Source organism: Gasterosteus aculeatus, chromosome 16, assembly GCF_964276395.1.
Source record: "Gasterosteus aculeatus chromosome 16, fGasAcu3.hap1.1, whole genome shotgun sequence".
NCBI classification, from domain to species: domain Eukaryota; kingdom Metazoa; phylum Chordata; class Actinopteri; order Perciformes; family Gasterosteidae; genus Gasterosteus; species Gasterosteus aculeatus.
In genome coordinates, this window is record NC_135704.1 from 5527412 (window position 1) to 5544518 (window position 17107).

The 17107-nt window shown below is 46.8% G+C and overlaps 1 protein-coding gene, 1 long non-coding RNA gene and 1 other non-coding gene across 4 annotated transcripts in view; 1 reads left to right on the plus strand and 2 right to left on the minus strand.

The window, feature by feature from the left end:
• Window positions 1-1568: 1568 nt before the first annotated feature.
• On the plus strand, window positions 1569-4542 carry LOC144388821 (uncharacterized). Its single transcript, XR_013453092.1, has 2 exons — window positions 1569-1871; window positions 2232-4542. It is a non-coding gene; the product is annotated as an uncharacterized LOC144388821 (long non-coding RNA).
• Window positions 4543-5421: 879 nt separating this feature from the next.
• trnas-aga (transfer RNA serine (anticodon AGA)) lies at window positions 5422-5503 on the minus strand. The gene has a single exon. It is a non-coding gene; the product is annotated as a tRNA-Ser (tRNA).
• A 674-nt stretch (window positions 5504-6177) lies between these two features.
• tmeff2a (transmembrane protein with EGF-like and two follistatin-like domains 2a) overlaps window positions 6178-17107 on the minus strand; it is an 81674-nt gene continuing 70744 nt past the window's right edge. Inside the window, exons 6-11 of one of the 2 annotated variants that reach the window (XM_078091197.1) lie at window positions 13988-14136; window positions 12284-12319; window positions 12051-12180; window positions 9968-10126; window positions 9815-9867; window positions 6178-6937 (exon numbers count right to left, since the gene is read on the minus strand). In XM_078091197.1, coding sequence (XP_077947323.1) covers window positions 6804-6937; window positions 9815-9867; window positions 9968-10126; window positions 12051-12180; window positions 12284-12319; window positions 13988-14136 — 661 coding nt within the window. In that variant the 3' untranslated portion in view covers window positions 6178-6803. The remainder of the gene's footprint in view (window positions 6938-9814; window positions 9868-9967; window positions 10127-12050; window positions 12181-12283; window positions 12320-13987; window positions 14137-17107) is intronic. The other variant, XM_040201774.2, reaches the window with a different exon arrangement.

The window sequence follows — 17107 nt, forward strand, 5'->3', positions numbered from 1 at the left end:
AAGGAAACACAGGCAAAAAGGATGAAATGAATTATGGTCCAGTTCTATTTAGTGTGTCACAGTCATTTCAGTGGACCAGCATGCACACACGGCGCCGTGCCCCACCTACACGGGACAGGGTGATAATACTACCCCCCTCAGGGACACGTCACAATGGATTCTGCTAAAGGGTTATTCAGCTTAGTCATTCTGCCCCTTACCTTTATCGGCACTTTTGCTTTGAGGAAAATAACAATATTGATATTATGTTGTACCGCAAATTTGAATGTACAGTCCTGCCACAGTTAGCTTAGCATCTCTTAGCACAAAGACTAAAAACAGTGGCAAACACGTTGTATATCGCGCTGCCCTGTTTCCAGTCTTCGTGCTAAGCTAAGCTAGCCGCGCCGTGCTTTGCATTTTGTACCAACTCTTAGAAAAAAAGAATGGTGGGTCTGAAAAAAGAAATGAGTACCTTTTATTGACATGGCAGCAATACAGTGCAGTTGGCCCTCTTGTTGTTTTTGTTACACCTCAATCTGTTCACCAGCTGCCATGCTTTCAGAAGTCCTCTCGACACGTTGCCCCCTGGCAACCTCCACGCCCAACACCTCTCCTTGAGGTCACCCGCTCGACATGCTTTGACGCTGCCCTGACGAGACTGGTGGTGTGACACGCACTCGTCCACTTCCTCTCACTCAAAGCCAAAGTGTCTCCAACCCATCTCTCTGTCGCTGCTTCTCCTGGGAGGCGCACGCTTCTGTCAAAATAAAAAGTATCACCTCCCATTCCGAGCGCTTGAACCCTTGACTTTTCCCACTTTCCCCCCCTCGGTCAGGGCGGACGGAATGACGCTCCCATCCTGTCATTCTTCCAGCTGTCCCCCTGCTTTCCATTCCTTTCCTCTACACCCCCCATGCCTCCTTTTCTCCATCACTGTCCCGCCTCTCTCATATCTTCTGCTTTCCTGAAGTCATCCTGTGTTCCCGCCACGCCATGTAATGAGGTCTATCCCTTTCCCTTCTTTCCAACAACACTTGCTGTTTATTCAAGCTTCCTTTTTCTTCGCGGTAATCCCTCCTACAGTTACTTGTATTAGAAAGCACTTCACACGCAGCACAAGCTGTCGGAGATGCAAAGTAGATGTCTGTGCCCTCTGGAGGCCTAGAAATGCTACTTCATGAGACCTTTGTTTAACAGAGCAGTATCCAATCATATATGTATATATATATATATATATATATATATGGTGAATTGACCAAAAAAATATTTTAGATTGGCATGAATTAACATCAACATCAACGAGTGAACCGTCCATTTGAGCTGTGTAATGTTATCACAGTATCTCTGTTCTTATTTTTTCCAAAGAACATTTCCACAAATCAAATTTCCCTGTAAGGAAGTGAAGAATGAAGCAACCTCGGTGGGAATCGGCATATTCCATCACTTCGACAACAAACATGCCGCTGCAAGTCGCATCATCGGATGAATGAGCTTGGAAAGCTCCAGTGGGAGGTGTGGCATTGCTGTAACCGTCGTTGGCAAACTCCCACGATGGATTATATTCTGACCCTAGGCCCCCGACCCGCAGTGTATTTTATACAAGCGAAGAAGAGGATGGTTTAATCTGGGTGGGACCAACTTCTCAAGCACATGCTTAATCCCCTGGATCTCCTCAGTCACCTTTCACCTTTGCATCGTCCACAGTCCTGGTGATTGAAGGCTGCATTCGCTGACTTACGAGGACGGTGCCGTGGTCCCTCCCTGTCCTGCTCTGGTTTGCGTTAGCGCCTGCTTGGTGTGGATACAAGAATGCGACTGAAACGCTTTAGTAGCAAACTTTTTGGATGCTTTGATGATGGTTTTCCCACACGGACGGCTTTGGTTGCAAGGTAAACAGTCGCTGTGGAGAGCAGAGGCGGATATGCAATTTCAGAGCCCACGGGCTACATAGCAGACAATGATTTAGCTTTTTATTGGTTTAAAGTTAGTGTAAACTGGCTCCAAGGCAAAACATCCTGTCTCCGACTCGAGTCTTGCGTCTTAACTTGATGAAAAAACTGTAAACAATAAGTGGCCTATGGCATAGTGGAGTAGTTCAATGAGCACAGCAAGACTATAGTTTATATCTCCCCATTTTACAGCTGAGCCCAAAACAATGAACTACTTTGGATGTACAGCTTTGAGAAATTATTAATTGCCACAATAATCACATGCAATATGTAAAAGCATTTGTTTTTCCTTTGTTTTAGAAGAGGAACTTCTAACTCACCAGCTGGCTGCCTCGTACCTCACAGTCAGCTTTGTTCAAACCGGATCATGTGATATCTGCTAGACACAACAAAAACAGGTTCCCTGATCACCATTCAAATGTGACCCCCAATGCTTGTGATTAGCAACAACCGCTCCACACAGGTGTTCGCACCTATGATGATGCGATGGATGCCCGGCGGTGTTTGATTTTCTATAACCAGCTCAGACTGGATGTCTGCTCGCACAGCGTGAAGGAAGCACCAATGGTAGCCTTTTGTCGCTAAATCAAAGGCCCCCACAGAGGAGAAAATGGCATGCTGGGACCAAAACAGATGGCGATGGATCTTTAAATGACCCCTTTTCACAGACCAGCGTGTGTTGAACACACGCTCACTTAAAGGTGGCCTCGTATGCTACTGTAGGAGTGTGTGTGTGTGTGTGTTTGTGGTGGTGTGTGATTTCTGTGATGCCATCAATTCTGAAGCTAATGGACCAATTTCCGAGGTGTTGAGCTTTATACGCACCGAATGTGATGAAGTCTGTGTGTGTGTGCTTGTTTGTTTGTATAAGTGTACATGTTTTCATGTTTCCGACGCCATCAATCTCCAAACCGATGGGCCAATCCTTCAATGCCAAAGGTGATGAGGGGCACTTTGTTAATTGTAAAATCAATGCCACGGTTCTCCTGGCCGATGGTTCCCACAGCGTAGATTTCTGGCTCCTGGCTTCCCGCAAGACAGCTTGATTTTGCTGTTATTTCATTCTTCCCCTGTATTTCACTCCACACCATTGGTAATTTCCCCAGACGAATCTATCAAGTGGATGATATTTTAGTATTCAATGGTATGTTATTCATATCATCCATCCGTTAGACTCTGAGGGTATGACATTGGGATGCTGTTATGGGGGGGGGATTATTTCTGTGTGCACTGGCTGTTGAGTTTAGTGTATTTGTCTTTAAGGGTTTGTCTACCCACACATTAACCCAAGGCCATCAGACATGGATCGCATCAATGCAGTGCTTCACTTTTACTCCTCTTCATTCTACTCGTGCAATTGATGGGGATAAGCCATAGGTTTTAGGGTTGGTGGGACAGCTTGGAAGTCATGAGCCCAAAATGACACCGCAGCGGACAGTTCTATTAGATGCACGACTGCCTCGGCCTCCGTATAAGCCAAAGGTTTATTTAGATAATGCATATAATTATCTGCAATTATTCATACAAGCGTCTTAAGGAACACATTTTATAATTGGGAACATTGGTATTGAACTTGTTCATGCATATTGAAGTAATAGTGCCAAATAGTACAGATGGCCGCAATGAAAACCATGTATTTTCCTGTCCACATCTGACTGAAGCCTTTATTTCCTGGAAACCCGGTGGTTTTACTATTTTTGGTAGCTTGTAGCCCAGCGGACAGTTTTCAGCCTGTCTGTTCACAGGCTGTTCAACCTTGTACGCAGGAAAAAGTGAATTCCATGGGGAAGATATTGCCGTCCACTAATGACAGCATTCAGCGCATTCCTCGACCTCAGATGAGAGCAGATACTCAGGCGCTCAGAGGAACCTCCTTGGTGCTCCTCCCCGGCCTCGGGCCCACTGGATTTGAGCACAAACCGACAGCAGAAGACAGGGAAGTTAGAGGATTACATTGAATGGGTCCGCTGGCTGCTGCACAGACGTGTATTGGAGCATGGGTGTGCCGTGTGACCTGGAGGCTGCGGGGCCTGGGAGAAAGAACAAAGCAGCTCATGCTTTCAAATGCCTTGTTTGTGCTCTCGATGGAACAACTCACTCTCTATTTATTAAGGTTTCTTTTTTCTGTCTCCCACCACCGAAATATAGCCACTCCTTAAAAGGTTCTAGAAGCTGGATTCAGGGTTGATAAATTAAAGAACTGCGTTGTGCCCATGTGGATAGCTAATGTTCACCGGTTGATTGTGGAGCAAATGTATCAGATATTTCAATACACATTAGAGACATTTAGTCATTTGTACTCCTCTGCCTGTCACAGTTTGGGTTCACGTCCTGTTTTATTTTGTAGTTTTCTGCCTTGTCTCCCTGGGTAACTTCACTTCCTGCCTTGTCCTGTCTTCCCCTGTGATTGTCTGTCATGTTATGATTGTTTCCACCTGTGTCCAATCACCTGCACCTCCCTAGTGTAGTTAAGCCATGTGTGTCTCTTGTCGCGTCATTGTTGAATATACTGAATGTCCATGTCAGAGTGTTCTTGGTCCCTGTCTGCATTTTTGCCCCTTGGCCTTTTGCTTTTTTTGGAATTTTTGACCATTAAAGTCTATTTTTGAAACTCTGCGTTTGAGTCCTGCCTTCCCCGCGGTCGTGACACTTCCGAACGAAAGCTATACCGATTGTAGCATTTGCTTAGGAGCTGAGATGTTGGAATAAATTAGACGTTGTCCTGTGCACAAAAGCAGACTAGTTAACTGATACAGCTTCAGCTTTGTGAATGTTATGACACCTTCCTTAACACGGACGCACTTGGTCGGTTGACACAGAGTGTTCGCCGCTCTGACGCTGAGGACATTTTAAGGTCTGGCAGAACAACCATAGCTGACCCTGAGCGCGCTTCCCCCTGAGAACCTCATAAAGGAACTAGGATCTTTTTTCCCCAAATAATTAAGCCCTGTTGTATTTACTGTACTAATTCGACTTTGTCCAAGCACCAAATCTTGAGGAATGCTGGTGGTCTTTGAGGCATAAACTCGTTCTCAGGTGATTTTATAAAAACAAAGCCAAATAAAATGCAGTAGTGTACAAAGTACAATATCTAAGTATCAAGCAACATTGAATGTAAAAAGGCAAACTAAAGGACCACTATGCTACGAGCAGCACTGTTTAGTGACTGGATTGAGATTTCTCCACATTTAGTCCAAGGCAGTTGTTCTTAAACTCAGTTTTGAACATTCATCTCAAAGGCTGGATAAAAGTGTGCTTCAGTGTTTACACAAGTTCATCATATTGTTACGTTGACAGCAAACTGAGGTCGGGGCTCTCTAGAATAACACAGCCCATATTAGCACAAAATACCAGAGCTGCGTGACAACTTTGCCCATGAAGTAGTTTGTAGGTGAATCACTACATTAGTAGCTCTGTTGTGGTTTAATAGGATGAGCTGCTTCATGTAGCTAATGACATGCAACGATTCTTTTTCGACGTTGAAAAGGTTCGTTGTCGGCAGGATTCGAACCTGCGCGGGGAGACCCCAATGGATTTCTAGTCCATCGCCTTAACCACTCGGCCACGACAACCTGCGTGGTGTTAAGGTCATAGATCTTTGGTCTAGATAAAACAGGACCAGACTGTAGATTGATGCCGCGCAGTACCATCTAGCGGGGATTGACGGCTGAAACTTATTACAAACTGGTATTTAGTAATATATATATATATATATATATATATATATATATATATATATATATATATATATATATATATATATATATATATATATCTAATACTTACATGAATGGATTTTTACCTATTATTAGACAGGGCATATCTGGCTGACTTGATGTATTATACATCAACGTTTAGCATATTTTTGGAATAAAAAAACACATACAAAGCTGTTGAATAAATAAATATAGTGGAGTTTATGAATTGTCCATGAAATAGCATCTCTTCTTCCAGACAAGAAAACTTGTGTTAATTTTAATAAGCTTTCTAAAACGACATATGTAGATGTCTTATAAAAACACTAGAATTAGATAATGCCTCACTTGCATATTTAAAAACTGCATACAAAATAATTAAAAAAGATTCTTTAAACGCAGAGTGTGTTTAAATATAACTAGATTAGCTCAATTTAAATTTATATGACTTTAAATTGATTATGACAATACTAGATGCCAACTGGCCTCTTGGTTATTGCCCTCCTCATTGAAAGCTTTGCCACGACACAAACAAAGAGCGACACATCAGGTTACATTTCGTGATATAAATTATTTATTTACATTTACAGAAAAATGACCCCATCAAGACATTGTAGTAATAACTATTGGAAATAGAACCCAAGATACAGAAGCCGACGTCATTGTCACAACCGAAACAGAGAGCTCTATAATAACATTGTGCCCTCTGTCAAAGGTTTCCTATAACACAAGGTGCAAAGGCATCACGTGTACCCCCCCCCCCCCCCCCCTCGGACCGGACAACACACACCTCATTGAGAGCCTGTCTACCCCGCTTTGCTTTGACCCCCCCCTCATCTAGAAACGACAGACACCGGCTAGCCCGCCTCTACCAAAAGCTCACACAGCTAATACCCCCCCGCCCTGACACACACACACACACACATTCAGTACCCCCATTTCCCCCCTCCCTCCAAAAAGTTCACAGTTCTGTTTTTCAGAGGAAGAAGAAACCCGGAGGGGAAGTGACTCGGTGCAGAAGAGTCTCATCTCTGAGCCCTCCATGGGCACTCGTGAAGTTCATACCTGGGGGAGAGGGCGAGGAGGAGTGAGGGGTGGGGGGAGGCGGGGGGAGGCAGATCCTAATTTTTTTGGGTTAGGCCTACAAGGAGGGAGGGTGGTAGGCGGAGGGGGACATCTAACAGCCACAGCGCTCCGTAACGTGGCGCCCGGGCTCAGATGAGCCGCGTGGAGGCGCGCATGGTGTTCTCCGTGCTGAAGTGGACGTTGTTCTGCTTCTGCCGGTTGATCCGGTTGGTCCGCGGACACTTCCTGCGCGGGAGAGAAGAAGGCGGGTGAGCGTCGTGAGGAGATGCACGTGAAGGGGAAAATCTTTGTGATATCTTTGCACACATCAGTACGCTTCTCTGGGAATTATTTCTGAAAGGATGGAGGTTGTAAATACTGATTTTATTGTCGACAAAGCCAGTGAAATGACCACAGCCAGCATTAATTGACTGGAATCATAGCACGCTTTATTCTCTGTGCCAAACAGCTCCATTGTTGCTTGAAAAAGGCATTCAGGAGCCACAGCCGAGCTCTGGGAGACACGTTGCTTCACTACAACGGCCGCTGCTGTCTAGTTTGGCTGCAGTACTCACATGTGCCCACAGCTGAAACCGTCCCTCAAACTGTTCATGTGCTCTTGTTCACACAACGGCCTAGTTTTGATCTCAGAAGTGGGGACACACAATATGGATGTATCAATATGAAACCGTAAATAAACACAGAGTGAATGTAGAATAAATCCGTTCTCAGCCTCACGTCTTCTCTCAGCCTGTGTACTCTCAAGAGCCCCCCAACAACAGGGCAGTGAGGCCTTTTCTTTGCCTGACAAAATAAATCTCCCTGAACTCTGTGCAGCACTCACTCACCAAGCAAACCGCTTTCAGCTCAAAGTAAAAATTACCTTTTTGAGAGGAAAAAAAACAGGCATTGTTGGATTTGGTCTTTCCCCCACATGAAAAAAACACAACTGTGTGGGAACAACATGACATCTTGCACTGAATCCCCCTCGAGGAGACCTTTTTCCAACGCGCGTCGTGATTTCACACCCAGGTGGCGTCGAGGTGACCTTTTATGGTCCCACCCGTTTGTTCCTGAAGTGAAGGCAAAGTAACAACAAACTACTACGGCTCGGAGGTGCACGCGCTCCCCGATGCCCACTGTCCGTTGGGCCGACGGCGCGGCAGACACACACTGCGTTGGAGCCTGCAGACCGGGTCGAGACCGAGGACGGGCGAGAGCGCTGATCTTAACAGCTCGGAGCGCTTCACCCACAAAAGGGGGGTTGTGATGGGGTTGTGATGCGGTTGGGATGGGGTTGTGATGGGGTTGTGATGGGGTTGTGATGCGGTTGGGATGGGGTTGGGATGCGGTTGGGATGGGGTTGTGATGGGGTTGGGATGCGGTTGGGATAGGGTTGTGATGGGGTTGGGATGGGGTTGTGATGGGGTTGGGATGCGGTTGGGATAGGGTTGTGATGGGGTTGGGATGGGGTTGTGATGGGGTTGTGATGCGGTTGGGATAGGGTTGTGATGGGGTTGGGATGGGGTTGTGATGGGGTTGGGATGCGGTTGGGATGGGGTTGTGATGGGGTTGGGATGCGGTTGGGATAGGGTTGTGATGGGGTTGGGATGGGGTTGTGATGGGGTTGGGATGGGGTTGGGATGGGGTTGTGATGCGGTTGTGATGGGGTTGTGATGGGGTTGGGATGCTGGGATGGGGTTGTGATGGGGTTGTGATGGGGTTGTGATGGGGTTGTGATGCTGGGATGGGGTTGTGATGGGGTTGTGATGCGGTTGGGATGGGGTTGTGATGGGGTTGTGATGGGGTTGTGATGCGGTTGGGATGGGGTTGTGATGGGGTTGTGATGGGGTTGTGATGCGGTTGGGATGGGGTTGGGATGCGGTTGGGATGGGGTTGTGATGGGGTTGGGATGCGGTTGGGATAGGGTTGTGATGGGGTTGGGATGGGGTTGTGATGGGGTTGGGATGCGGTTGGGATAGGGTTGTGATGGGGTTGGGATGGGGTTGTGATGGGGTTGTGATGCGGTTGGGATAGGGTTGTGATGGGGTTGGGATGGGGTTGTGATGGGGTTGGGATGCGGTTGGGATGGGGTTGTGATGGGGTTGGGATGCGGTTGGGATAGGGTTGTGATGGGGTTGGGATGGGGTTGTGATGGGGTTGGGATGGGGTTGGGATGGGGTTGTGATGCGGTTGGGATGGGGTTGGGATGGGGTTGTGATGCGGTTGGGATGGGGTTGGGATGGGGTTGTGATGGGGTTGGGGTTGGGATGGGGTAGTGATGGGGTTGGGGTTGGGATGGGGTTGGGTATTTAAAGCTTTTCCTAAACCTTACTGGGTATGTCTGTGGCCTGAATGAGTGTTTCACAATCTTTTTTTGGTGTTTTAGTCGCCTAAATAGAAATCACTCTTTTCGTCACGTGGACCGTTTTATGAGCATACGTTGCATTACAGCCACCATTAGGGGCCGTGACCATTAGGGGCCGTGACCATTAGGGGCCGTGACCATTAGGGGCCGTGACCATTAGGGGCCGTGACCATTGGCGGGGCTCACATGATGGATGTTTCCAGCACCTTGTTGAGTCGGTTCCCACGAAGGATAAAGCACGCCGTACCTCACAAAGGGCATCTATTCATTCCCCTACACATTTTGTTCAAACTCAACTCCACTGAAACGAGTGAGAGCCGCGTGCTGCATTGTGAGATGTTTTTTTTAATAGTTGTCGCTCTGAATGATTGTGGCCCAGCAGCCAGACGCCCTAATCGATTGGAGTGTGTGCTCAATGAAATAATTCTCTTTCCTTCTCCTCCCCTTTGTCTCTCTCCCTACGCCCTTTACCGCCGCTCGCTCGTCCTCTTTGTCTACGGCCCTCTTGCTCAGAGGGGCAGTTTCGTCTCTGCCAAAACTCTTTTACAAATCTTTTATTAAATGTTGTAAATTGGGTGAGCTGGAGGCAGAGACGGCCCCATGCTATTTATATAAGTGTGTGCGAGGGAGCTTTTACTGTAAATACAAAAGTCAGATATCTCTGTGCTTGTGTGAACACTGAATGTTTTCTTCATCTGTGTGTGTGTGTGTGTGTGTGTGTGTGTGTGTGTGTGTGTGTGCCTCAGCAAGGTGACCTTTCAGCTGTTTCCTCCGGGCTCGGGACCCCCTGCAGGCCCTCCTGTGACTCCTAAGTACAGACCGCGTGAAAAACACTGCTGCCCAGCTCGTTAGTATGAATGTGACTGTGCGTGTGCGTGCGTGTGTGTGTGTGTTGGGAATTGACTCACCTTGTAATGCAGAGCACCACCACACAGATGATGACCACCTGCAGCGCTCCAATGATGGAGGCGATGAGGACGTAGTGCAGTTTGCCGGAGCCCGGCACCACGTAGAGCACGTTGTACTCTTTGACGTCACACTGGGGGCCTCTGAAACCCGAGTGACAGCTGGGAACGCACACGCACATGAAGTGAGATGGAAAGAGAGAGAAAGAGGGAGTCATTTCTTTTGCATCGGGGAGACGGGTCCATTGTTCCCGTATCGTTTCTAATTGAGACGTCAGTTCCCGTTTGGTAAAGGCGTCGCGATGGAACGATCCTTTTGTGTCGGCGGAGCGCCGTGAGGATGTTCATCATCATTTGCCTTTGGTCAAACAGCAGCGGCAGTGAGCCGCGTTTGTCACATGGTCACAGAACAGCGACGTGATGGACGGTCTAATCACCATCGTCAATGTGACGGTGGTACTTCAGAAAAGCAACTTAAAAGCACCAGTAGGGACGTGCGGCGTCAACGTAATTGGCGCTTTCGGATTGAGTCGGCTTAGTGTGGACGCAGTATGAGAGAGAGCCAGAAACACACACACACACGCACACACGCACACACACAGAGGGGGGAGAAAGAGACTAATAGAGATGATTTCTGTCCTCAGAGAGGAGCTAAAATGGTTCCCCTTTTAATCTCTTGTTCTCTCTCCATCTCCCCTAGACTTTCCTCTCTGGGGAGGTTGTTACAAACCAACACCTGCATGTCCTTGTTTGGTACGGACACACACACACACACACACACACACACACACACACACACACACACACACACATACACACACACACACGCACACACACAGAGTCTCCTTCACATTCTCCGACACAGGGTGAGAGGAACATTGCAACCCCGTTCTGTTTGTGCTCGCTGCTCTCGCACAGAGAGACCACTATGCCCCCTCCCACCCAGACCTCCCTCCCCGCACTGATCATTAGGACACAACCTCCAGGACGCTCCTGCAGCCAGCAGGGGGCAGCAAAGACCTTTCGCAAAGCCTTCACCTGCGGATCCCTGCTCTATATGCATGAAGAATGGACGTCTGGCTGGGTGAGCCGGGGCGATCGAGGTTGTAGAGAAAAGAGAGAGAGAGAGAGAGAGAGAGAGAGAGAGAGAGAGAGAGAGAGAGAGAGAGAGAGAGAGAGAGAGATAGTGGGAGCGAGCGATACCAAGACCCCCTTGGCTGAGGCGCTATCGGGCCGTAAAAGACGGCAGACCTGAGCCGCACACATGTGCGTTCATTGTGTGTGTGTGTGTGTGTGTGTGTGTGTGTGTGTGTGTGTGTGTGTGTGTGGGGGGGGGGTTAATAGCCTTCCTCATTGTACCTTTATCTAAATGCATGTCTGGGCTGCCTGTGTCCACGTCTATCTTGTGTGCTCAGGTGAACACTGTGTGCGTGCTGAAAGGTTGCAGCTGTGCGCCTGCTGCTCTGCAAGTGTGTGTCTGTGTGTGCGTGAAGTGGCTTTGCATGCATTTGTTTTCAGAATACTTATGAAGCCAAAATAGGACCAAGGAAAGTCCAAGGTCAGGGCAGACATCTGCACCGTGTGCGTGTTGGTTGGTTCGCTGTATTCTGGGAATCACTGAGGGGAATGAAACAAGGTCTTCTTTTCAAAGTTGAGTTTTTGTTCCACTTCAAGCTGAGCCTCCGGTGTGGTGAGACGTTATATTAACAAAAAGGATGGCCAAGCATAAAAAAGCTATGAAAGAGTCCTTTTGCTTCATGCAGGACTCACTCATAGCCGTGATATTGTCAGAGTTACTATGTAAAGAGATTCGATGACGGCATGAATTGAGTCTAATTTGTTGCTGCATAAGAATCCCTGCGCACCGGCCCATAATTAGCTAACACGCATAGAGCCTTATATATAACTACCAAACCCCCCCAATTCACCTCATATTTAGAAAATATGGCTTCCTTTTTAGGAATGTTGTAAACTTGTTTGCAAATATGGTGCTATTAAGTGTTGACAAATGTATAAAAAACACAAAATGATACCGATACGACAGATGACAACTGACTGTCCCGACCCCTCCCTTGTGTTTGTGTACCTGCAGGAGGGCTGGGCCACGATACTTGGGAACTGACACTCGCCGTGGACGCAGTAGTTCTTGTAGTGATCCGGACAGGGGATGTACAGGCCGCGGGCCAGCTCGTTCCTCGTGTCCTCTTTCTCCTTGACTGCCAAACACACGCGCACACAACACGTCAACAATTCACTGCCTGCAAATGCTGTACGAGAACGATGCAGGTTTCAGAATGGGAGGATCCGCCACGCACTCACCTGTGTTGTCGGTCCGGGCGTCGATGTTGATGTCGCCTGGAAAGGTCGAAAACAAAAAAACAACAACATTTATATACGGATTTCATGTCCCCCCCAACCTCCGCCATGGCTCCGCCCCCCTCCGTTATGGGTCACACAATCCAACCGATGCCGGGTGGAGGAGCTCGACGTGGATCACGGCCTCGACAAAGGGTTGGCCCGGTGTGTGTACCTGTCTAGTTAATGTGTATGTATGTGAGATTCCCACTGAAAAAGTGAGAAAGTGTCACCAAAGTCTTTCACTGAACAAAGGGTGAGATGGAGCAGAGCCTGGTGGGAAAGATCAGAGCGAATAATGGTTTCTTTGCTCACCTTATTGACGGCACATTGACTTTCTCCTTCCACAATGGCTAGAGAAAATCTCCTAACAATTACTATCATTTCATTGCAATTGATTTCTTTCAGTGGTCCGTGAATTTATTCCCCTTAAACTGAGTCTGTGAAGTATTTCCCCGGGTTTATGATGCAATTAATTTGTTTTTTGTCCCGTATTTATTTTTGTTTTTTTTATTGGCTCTTGGAACGCCAGCGGAAGAATAACAATAGAAAGAAAGGATTGTTTCCCCTAGTTCAGAACCTCACATATTTCTCTCACCCTCCTTTAATATTCCCCAGCTTCACATCGATTAAACCATGAGGTCTTCATGATAGGACACCGCAAATTGTGAACTATTTCCACACACAAAATCGGAAGTAAAATGTAAAAGGTTGGTCTGTGATATGAGCATAAAGAAGCAATCTAAATATCGGTGAATCCTGGCTAACGCGCGGTCTACTCTTCCACAAGTCTAAATCCCTCCGTTTGCTGACATTTGCTCGGGTCTCCGCTTTTCCTGATTGAAAGAGAACGCGCGGCGCCGTGATGGGATCGATCGGAGGGGCCCGACCCAAAGGGAGTAACATGGGGGAATACAGATTTCTCTTTGTGTTCCAGAGCTGGTTAGCCCTGATTACTTTACTCCCCATTACTCCCCAATAGCCTTCATCTTGGGCCTCACATCTGGATCAATTGTCCTGTTGGCCCTTGGCGGACGCAGAGCCAGTCAGATGCTCACAAATGCACCCGTAGACAATAAAGGCCGCTAACAATTGAGATTGGAGCGCCTCGCTGGACTGAGGCCGTCTCGTTCTGTCTTTCCACCGCACGACAACATGATCTTATAGTAAAACGAAGAATGAGTTAAAACGAAGGTAAATCAAAGTGTTTCCTTTCCCTCAAATAAAATAAATACAAAAAAACATCCACGAAAGTATGTTTCTCAAGCGCCTTTGTCTTCTCCCCATGTGGATTAGTCGTATAACTCGGCGTAGGGATTTAACCACAGCGATTAATAAAATGACTTCATCCCTGGGACCGGTACAAACAAACACTGCACCCAAATAAAAGCTACTCTACACTGAAAAGAGGGGGGATTACCACTCAGTAAAATTATCAATATACATAGCAGCGAGGGCTATGTGGCATTTGGGGATTAGTTTTGCGCACTATTCCTGAAATGTGATTGAGTGGAAAGATCTGGAAGTCTGAAATGTGGTTGGAGATTTAGAATCACGCGGCGTGCATTGAGACGGGCGAGCTGCCCCCACGGCCCCCCTCTGACACGGCCGCTTCCGCCGCATGTGTGTGTGTGTGTGTGTGTGTGTGTGTGAGTTTGAGGGTCTGACCTTGGCAGTGTCCCAGGTACTTGACCTCGATGCGTTCCTGCTTCTGACAGGACGCCTCCTTCACCTGGCAGGGGTTGTCATAGGAACGGCCGTCGGAGGCGCACACCGGGTTGAAGCTGATGTGGGAGCAGTCGATGTTGCAAACACACCTGCAGAGCGAGAAATCACATCAGTCCAGGCGTCCCGGGATTGTGTTTATGATCTACGTCAAGATCTAAAACAAATGGGATCTGCGGCGTCAATGAGAACGATGGCGTCTTTATTCTGAGAGACTTGCACGTGGTTTCGACTGCGAGGGACGCACACGCGTTGGAGGATTATAAAAACAAGACAGGGGGAAAAAAAAAAACAGTGCAGCTTGCACTCAGTCAGGATGTCGGACCGTGCACAGTAATCCTGTTCAAACTGGGTTCTGGCACATTCAATCTGACACAATAGCAAATGGATTTAACTGCAGGGAGCGCTTGATTGACGGATGATGTATTCTTATAATGGCAGGAAGCAATTAATAACGACACAATTGTAGATAACAAAGCAGTACATTTTGGTGTTGCTGTAGAAATCGCGGGACAAAAAACAGCCACCGTTCTAAGGCTTTCAGATATGTAATTTATTTTAGATAACATTGAAAATAGCCTGAATGGGAAATAATAACTTATAAGCTAAAGCTATCAGTGCACACTGAAACCGCTCGGTGGAAATAAAGAAAACCATTGAACAATGCAGAGCAGCTTCCTGGTATTACCCCATCTCTTTTTAATGTCCTTCAACAAAGCCCAATCGGCTGAGAAATTCTAAAAAGCGATCTGGATGAAGATGAGGACGCTGAAACTTGGCTTGGAGGCCGAAGGCACGTCTGCTGTGTTATTGTCTCAGCTAGGCACTAAAGTGTGAACTACCTTTACCCTCAAATGGAGATTCTCTGTTATTACAAGCAAGTAATAACCACTGATAGCTGGATTAGTTTAATACGGCAATACACACTTTGCCCCCCCCCCCTTTATCTCACCATTATGAAGTAAATGCTGATTGTACATTGTGCTGGCTAAAGAATAATGGCACCCTGGGCGTAGGGATTCTTTCCCTCTTAGCCTCGCTTTCACCGTGCGATTCCATCCGCCACTTGGTCGTGATCTACCGGCAAAATAAAGGCTGCATCTTTTACAAGACCCCCGGGCTGAGGCTCAAAGGGTCAAATTGGTGTTCTTACGGCTGTGACGGACACGTAGCTTCTAGCGGCGGCTGTGACGCTATCGGCATAGCAGCCCCAAAAGTGCACAAGGGGGAACAAAAGAAATACGAATCTCTGTTTGTAGAAGAAGTCTGCGGGCCAAATTAAAAGCGTGTGTCCTGGTTTCGTAAAAAATCCCGTTGGTTTGGGTTAAAATGTGTATGTTTGTAATTTTGTTTAAGCTAAGGATGTGTATTTAAATGAATTAACGATCCCTTTGGACACGATCAGCACGCACACATCCACAACATCTCTTCAGATGGTCTTTTGCAACATATTTATGATAAATAATATGTTCAAAAAAATAAAATATACAGTCGTTATTCCAGACAGAGCTCATTCCCTCCAGAGTGAATGGCTCGTTCGTCTTTGGCATGTACTGTAGCTGCAGTAGCTGCTTACACCCGTAAGCTTTTTTCCTGCTATATTGGATCAGTTGCATCCTTCTATAGAGCCGATGTGTTGGAGTGTTTCTGTGGCGGACTAATGCATTCCTTTCTCACTGACTCTCGCGCTTACTTGATGCTTTCAGAGCTCGCAAATTAACCGGGCAATTTGCCGTCGCGCCACAATTTTCCGTGAAATTTAAGTGTGAGACATTCTGCATCGGTTTCTGTTTGTGTGTGTCCGTGTGTGCGACATCTTCCAAAAATAGCAGAGAGTCAGTTCCGACACTCGCGCGCACATGCACGTGCGTAGTGTGTGGCAATCCTGATCAGCAGAAGTTACACACAGATTGGCTTCCCGAGACGGCTGCTGCTGAGTAGCACTGAACGCTAGATTCTGTAATTATAAATCCGTCATTACTCTCCTGGTCTTTGCATTTTCCCCTGGTGCCCAACTCTCAGTAAAGTACAAGCATTCAGCTGTCTTACAGCTGCATTTGCATATGCGCCCACGTGGCCGCCCGCCAACACCTAACCGCGTGCCCACGCACACACGCACGCACACGCACGCACAGGAGCAGAAGCCTTCTCAATCAGCCGCGATGATTTGTAATGCTGACGTTGACGTTGAGTGAAACCGCGGGCAGCAAAGTGTGGCAGAGCTCAGCTACTGTTGTAAGGATGGATCAGCAAGGTGAGAAGGATGTAAAGAAGGACGCTGTCATGAATCCCTCCTGACACAACAGAGGAGCCGATGCCACTGCAAAGGAAGTGCACCTACAAAAACAAATTGCAATTCAATTGCAAATTGAAACAAAAACTATACTAATTGCTCAAGTTTTCGGTTCAAATTGCTATATTTGTATTCACAGAAGGGCAAGTACCGTCTGTGGAAAGTGTTGTTATCAAACGTTTTTTCTTTCACTAGAAATGAATCTTGATTAAATTCACAATTACTGTTGTAAAAGTGCGAATCAGGGTTATGAGCATGAACAATCACAGTTCAAACCAAACGTCTCAAATCGTATAAAAAGTGATCTTTTCATATCTGCCTCTGAAGTGTCCGAGTGTCACCACTTAAAATGATACTTTTAGTATAGTGACCCGAGAAGATCAAATCTTATCCAATAATGTTTCAACTCTATTGTGGTAGAATTGGCTTGAACGCACAGTAAATTGCACTGTTATAAATATAGCTAGTGTATATATCTATATAAGTATCTTATATCGGATCATTAACAGTGTATCTGGGAAGTGTCAGATCCTCTAGAGGGGCAGACACACGCTCCAACTTCAAATGTGAAAATAATCCACAGATCTTAATACTACGAGAAGGAAGTGAGATTTTTCTTTTTAGTTTGAATTAACCTTTAAAGTTGATTCAAAAAAATACAGACTAATTTTGCAATAGCCTCGCACCCTCAAGGGCCGATTAGAATGGCAATTAAAATGGCTGCTTTATCATTAAAAGTATCACATTGAGGATGGTTTCATCATGAAAGG